General features: G+C 39.8%; 2 protein-coding genes across 3 annotated transcripts; one reads left to right on the forward strand and one right to left on the reverse strand.

The window, feature by feature from the left end:
• LOC116015267 (protein LATERAL ROOT PRIMORDIUM 1) lies at window positions 1–1,657 on the forward strand. 2 transcript variants are annotated; one of them, XM_031255298.1, is made up of 2 exons: window positions 1–107; window positions 257–1,657. In XM_031255298.1, exon 2 carries the CDS (start codon window positions 478–480, stop codon window positions 1,492–1,494), a length of 1,017 nt encoding a protein of 338 aa, XP_031111158.1. In that variant the 5' UTR covers window positions 1–107; window positions 257–477; the 3' UTR covers window positions 1,495–1,657. The 2 variants fall into 2 exon arrangements, with proteins under 2 accessions (XP_031111158.1, XP_031111157.1); XM_031255297.1 differs by having other exon boundaries at window positions 2–107; window positions 247–1,657.
• A 3,191-nt stretch (window positions 1,658–4,848) lies between these two features.
• On the reverse strand, window positions 4,849–6,447 carry LOC116015609 (E3 ubiquitin-protein ligase PUB23-like). The gene has a single exon (XM_031255717.1). It carries the CDS (start codon window positions 6,319–6,321, stop codon window positions 5,083–5,085), a length of 1,239 nt encoding a protein of 412 aa, XP_031111577.1. The 5' UTR covers window positions 6,322–6,447; the 3' UTR covers window positions 4,849–5,082.
• Window positions 6,448–6,665: the final 218 nt, after the last annotated feature.

Here is a 6,665-nt window from a genome sequence, read left to right on the forward strand (position 1 = left end):
TGGTGAAGAAGACGTGCCGTGCCAGATTCTACTGGTAGGAAAAGAAAGGACGAAACCCTCTACAAGGCTGTTCTGATTCCTGATTCCGTTCCGTCGGAATATCAACGGTGAGTGTTTAATTATGGGAGATTTTGTTAGATAATCTAATGTTATATAAACCCTAATTGGTATATCATAACCCAGATTTGGTTCCTCGTTCTTGAAGATTTGATTTGATTTGATTTTTGTTGTTTCGGAAATTATAAGAAATCTGCAGTTGTGGCTACGGGTAAGCGGGCGGTGTTACAATCTTGTTCAGATAGTAATTTTGCAGACTGGGCTGTGGCTGTGGCTTCTTCTCCTGCTACTCATTCTTCTGCTGCTCCAGCCTTTGGGGACCTATCTTTAGGTTTTAATGCAGCCCCCAACGCCGCCGTGGACGGTGGCGCCGCCTCAGGAGGCCATGTTGGGCTGTGGAGCTCCTCTTCCGCTAGGCAGATGCAGCAGCAGATTAGCCATGGAGTTCCCCCGGATATGGGCATGTTCGTGGTGGCGCCGGCGGCGTCTTTTCTCCACCATTTTCAGCCCGCCTGTATCAGCTTTGACGGATCCGCCACCGTGAGCGGCGGAGGGTTGCAGCTGTGGCAGAGCCAAGATACGGCGGCGCCGGCGCCGGCGCCGGATATTAGTTATACCAAGAAGCTCGGCGAGCATCCCCACGGCAGCCCTAGTAGTAATTCCCAGAGTTTTTTTCAGCTTCACGGCGGCGCAGCCGCCGACGGTGGCGGCGCCGCCGTGTCGACTTGTCAAGACTGCGGAAACCAAGCAAAAAAGGACTGCATCCATCGGCGGTGCCGGACATGTTGCAAGAGTCGCGGTTTAGACTGTTCTACCCACGTGAAAAGCACGTGGGTTCCGGCGGCGCGCCGCCGCGAACGGCAGCAAGTCTCTCAGGCCACCAGCCCCGCCGCCGTGTCTTGTTCGCAGTCAGTTTCCTCCGGCGTTAAGAAACCCAGGCTAGTCCTGGGCAATAATTCCCAAACATCCCACACTTCCACCTCAAACAACACGGCCACCACGCCGAGAAGCTTCGACACCGGCGACAGCAGCGGCGGCGGCTCGATGCCGAAGCAGGTAACCGCCCCGGCGGAGTTCCGGTGCGTCCGCGTCAGCCCCGTGGACGGCGGCGAGGACGACGAGTTCGCTTACCAAGCCGTAGTAAGAATCGGCGGCCACGTTTTCAAAGGCTTCCTCTACGACCAAGGCCTCGAAAACGACGGCGACGATCACGCCGGAAACAATGCCCAACACCCCGGATTATTCCCCAACATATCCGACTTAAACTTGGGCGCCCGAGGCGGCAATAACAACGTTATTCTCGGTGGTACAACCTCGTCGGCGCCGCCAATTCTTGCACCTTCATCATCAGAACCTCACGACATCTTCGCCGCCGGCGCCGGCGGAATCATCGGAATGGGAGGGGGTTCGAATTTTGGCATTGGAAACCCTTTCTAGTAGATTGAAATTGATTTCTAGTTTTTTGATAAAATCGTACTCATTTATAAAGTCAGTCTTTTCTGATGCTAAGAACATATTAACACTGTGTACTTCCCTACATTGTTGTATTCGTTTCTGCTTATTATTTAAGATTTAAGAAAATTTAAAACTCTGATCTTAATTGTGAGTTCTAACTTAAAGTGATAACTTTTTGGGAATTAGAACATTCAGTGACGTTGGGTTAGATGGACCCAATTGTGATGAGTGGAAATTTAAAGGATCATGTTTGGAAACAGAAAAATGGTGAGTGTCATGTCTGGAGAGACAAAATTTGATGAAAATAAAAGCATGGTTCTGACTCTTCAGTTTAAGCCAAATATTGTTCGATTCTTATAATTTCATATTTGAGCAAAACATCCCCAGAAGTATTAAAATGGGGTGAGGTTGGGGTTGTTTTGTCCCGTCAAATCAGATAAAAACGCCATTTTTGAAAGAGTTGAGAGTTCAGAGTTCTGGTAAAAGGTGGCAGTTCTATTATGTGGACCACAATGAATTGAATTGGAGTGTCAAAATGGAAAGCTGCTGCTCTGCTGCTACTGGGTCTAAACTCTAACAACCATGGCCCAACCCTGTGTAAAAATTGATACTGACCCAATAGTCCATGTATGTTCATTAAGTTTGTCCTTTAGGTACACTTCTCTATTGTACTATTATAGCCTTCCTCATGTCCATAGATAATGCCATAGTAATAAAATTTCTTTTTGTTACTTTTACATATTTCATAAGTATCTATATGCTTTGAGATTAAACTAATTCACTTGAGTTTCATTTGCGCACAAATCTCTTGAAGGATATTGGTTCAAACTCTTGCCATCATGCTTATCCTTTTATTTCTTTAATTGTCATAGTTCTTGAACAATGCTTTTAAGTTTGAAATATGATGTTTTTATGTATGACATATTGACATGGTAGTATTTTTTGGGCACTGTTATCTCAACAATGTGGGTTCGAACCCTTGCTCTCGTATGATTATTTGATGGATGGTATACTAGGTTGAATTGTGACGTGAATTGTCATAAAATAACATTATTGTAACATTTTCATATGATTTTAATATCTTTTATTACTAACAATTTTTAAATAGCAAAAATTACAAAAAAGTTTTATTAATAATATATTGTTTGAACTCTAACATACACGCCATATGTCCATAGAAAACACACCATGTGGATATATAAAAGAAAATCCCCAAATGATTCTTTTACTTCTTGACATTGTAAGGTCATTAAAATATTACCACTAACTTTTTATACGGAATTCTCTCATTACATTTTGTCGTTAATTTAGTTACGAATAAAATATGTTCGTAAACTATATATCTGTGTTTTCTTGTAATGAACATTAAACACATTCACATAAAAATCACTTTCTAATATGAAGAAAGTGTAGTGGATTCTATACTTTTTGCGACAGAGTGTAGTGAAAAATTGTTATTTAAAAAAAATAAAAATAAAATCATATGCATTCCTAAACACCCTTACAGGTCTCGCGGAAAGCCTAGAATTTTCGAGTCAAACCTACATCGCTACACTTGTACAAATGTATGTAGTTGATGATGTACAAATTTGAACTAGTGATGATCTCTATGTTTTTAAAAAAATAATAATAATAATAAATAAATTAAACAACCTTAAAATGTTAAAACTAGACTCTTTGCTAACGTTGGTGTAGGGAACTGACCATAATTTATGTAGTCCTTTTTCGTTTTGTTATTCTTTTCTTTCCATCGTGTGCATATATCTTAAATGTTGTACGAAATGCATTGCACAACGTAGGATTGCATTAATATATGTAAATTGCTTCACGGCATAAATAATTGTGGCAAGTAAACCCTACACCATGGATTACTATCAACATCACCTAATGTATGTGGACAATAATCTTGCTATTAAGAAGAAAAACAATATTTAGCAAATTTATATATTACGAGGATTTTATCAAAAGCTGTCCCACTATATATGAATGTCTTCTTGCTTGTCCTAAGTCCTAACTTGATAAGGTCAAGAAAAGACACCCCTACTCCTATAGAACACGTACAATAATAACTCACAATGAATATATTGTGTCCTCTCTTTATTTTTAATTCTATTATTATTATTATTATTATTATTATTATTATTATTATTATTATTATTATAATATGGAGTATCAATTTTCACCCTCTATTTTGGTAGTATTAAAGTTCCACCAGCCCTAACCAATCAATGGTGGGCCTAGCTCAAAGAGATGGATATTTGTGCATAAATTGGCGGACCGGATTAGAGTAGGAATTTATTTATGTATTTACTAGTTCGATCTAACTCCTAGGAACCACTTTATATATATATATATATATATATATATATATTAATGAGGAGATTTATAGTCCACTTTGTCACCTTAGCTGATAATTCAATATAAATTATTTATAATAAATCGGCTCAAATCAAGAAGCTAATATATCATATTTACTGAGAGTCGAACTTGAAACTTTTAGGGCGAAAACTGAAAAGAATAATGCAAAATAGGATTTTGGGTGGAGGTGTCGAATTGTCGATCCATATGATGAAGTCCACTCAGTTTTAAGTGTATTTTATTCTCAACGAGATTCGTATAGTACATTGAATTCGTTCTTTATGAATTCATTTAGGAAGTCGAGGCCGGCCACGCTCATACTGCTACTTCATTAAATCGACTTTTCTAATTGTAGCATAATTAAGAAACTAAGTAATTACATATTATTTTCACCAAAAAAAAAAAGAAGTAATTAATTACATATTATTGGTTTTAATATATATATATATATATATATATATATATATATATATATATATATATATTAGTCAACTCAACTTTGTACATATATTTTGCAAGTTGTCAGTTCAAAATTTGGCGAAGCTCTTCTTATGCTTGCCCAACCACCCATTGTCTCCAACCATGCTTTAGGGACTACATTTTACATAGAAAATTAGCCGCACTACATTTTACAATATAAGTAACGAATAAATATGAATAATACATTTTACATAAATATAATTAATATTTTTGCAATGTGCCAAGGATAACCGAAAGATTTTTTCTAATAAATCATTTAAACATAAACGGTTACGTTGGTTCCCAAAAAATTTTATTGTATTGTAATAATATTATAAATGTGTGTGCATGTATATATGCACTTACATACACACATATAGGCGTAATTTTATTTTGAATGTGACAAACACACGATTTTGTGAATTTGTCATTGTTACAATTATTGATGGTTGTGAATTTACGTTTTAATTCATGAATAGGTATTTGGTAATATATCTGAAGAACTAAAAAAGAAGTCGATTCATCTTACAATTTTATAACAATTTCTAAATGTTCATGAATAATCAGCCCATAATAAAATTACTCATGGGTCATTCTTCTGTTGTAATACATGTTAGCAAAATTTGTAGATCTGTCCTTCTCTTTGTAGAAAGTTACAATTTTGATGATGAGAATCAATTTTGTGAAGTATCTACATAAAACAAGACAATAGAACACAATTAATTAACGTTGTTGGGAGATGAGATGATGAGATTAGGAGGGATAAGAAGAGAGCAAAGCAGGAGGAATGCAAGATGAATCCCTCCAAACCCTAGAGTGCAATCTAAGGACCTGTTTGGCTCTCTCCTTTGTCTTGGAACTCGCGTCCACTTGTAGAACCAAACACAGCTTTGAAACCACCCCAACCTGCAACATCTCTTGAAGAACCCTAGAAGTTGCAGAGAATTTGGAAATGGAAGAGAGGATCCGAACTGCCCTATCACTCCCCACGTGCGAAACCCTAAGAATTTTCTTGGACACGATGGCTAAGCCGGCTCCGTGTCTCAGCAGCTCGGCGCGTCCCTCGGCGCAGCCGCAGAGCTGATCAAGGACCGTCAGCGCCAGCTCGCAAAGCCGTTTCTCTGACGTGTCGAGAAGGAGGTCGACTAGGGTTTCGACGGCGCCGGCTTCTGCGGCTTTGATCCGGTTTCTCCCCCACGGACAAAGCTCAATCAGGAACTTCAATGCGGCTTTGGTGGCTGGCTGGGAGATGTTATCCTTTAGGATTTGGACAGTCTCAGCGAATATTTCGGGCTTGGCGGCTATAAGCCGAGCCGGATCCGCCACGTCGAGAGCCGATTTCATTACCATTATCGCGGCGGCTCGAGATTGATAATTCCCACATTTCAAGACATGGATTAAGGAATCCAAGAACTGTCCCTCGTCCGCGATGAATCTCTTGAGATCCGAATCGGACGGCCCCAAATGGTTAAGAATAGTCAACGCTTCATCGCTGGCTTTCGTAAACTCCGAATCCTCCACCGTGGCAACCTCCTTCCTCATTATAACCGAAACAAGAAAGTCAACGGCCCCGGGCGTTGACCGAATCTCCATCTTGTTATACTCGCCGGAATTCGCAATCGATCTTAACCTTCTCAGGCATTTCAGGCCGGATTCCGGCCGCCTCCGGGCCTCGTCGATGAGCTTCAAAATCTGGGCTTTATCCACCGCCGGCTTCGGAGTTGGGATCCTCTCCACGCCGTTGGATGCGTTGAGAGTGCACCACGCTTGGATCAGACGGCGGAGAGTGTGATTGGGGGTGAGATCAGTGCTGACGAGCTCTTGTTTCGTCACCGGACACGTATTGTTCCGGCACGAAAACACCCATTTTTCGATGCTTTCCCTGTCGTAGGTTATTCCGGTGGCCACCGTCACCGGATCTTTCATAAGTTGCATTGAGATCGGACAAACAAAGTAGGAAGGAATCTCAATCTCAACCTCAACCTCATCCATTTCTTCGACTTAAATGATTCTAATTAACAACAAATCTTTCAGATCCGATGAGCCTGATGTTGTGTTGTAGATGAACGAAAGATGAATGTAACGCTCAGAATCGGTGATATGATGTTTGTGAGGGAGTTGAATAATGGGCGGTCTATATATATATATATATATATATATATATATATATATACATATTTGTCCGTGTCAGCAGTAAAGAGGGTTCATGCAACTAATCATCATTGGGAACCAAAGAGCAAGTCAAACACGGAAATTTAGAGAGAGAGAATGAAAAGAAAAGTTCATAAATGGAAAATTTCCAAGATTCTTGAAATATTATAGAAATTCAAAATATA

The sequence above is a fragment of the Ipomoea triloba genome, chromosome 4, assembly GCF_003576645.1.
Source record: "Ipomoea triloba cultivar NCNSP0323 chromosome 4, ASM357664v1".
In the NCBI taxonomy this organism is placed as follows: domain Eukaryota; kingdom Viridiplantae; phylum Streptophyta; class Magnoliopsida; order Solanales; family Convolvulaceae; genus Ipomoea; species Ipomoea triloba.

What these genes read in the sequence shown, in the direction of transcription:
- LOC116015609 (XM_031255717.1), bottom strand. Translation starts at nt 6,321, where the DNA reads ATGGATGAGGTTGAGGTTGAGATTGAGATTCCTTCCTACTTTGTTTGT.
- LOC116015267 (XM_031255298.1), top strand. Translation starts at nt 478, where the DNA reads ATGCAGCAGCAGATTAGCCATGGAGTTCCCCCGGATATGGGCATGTTC.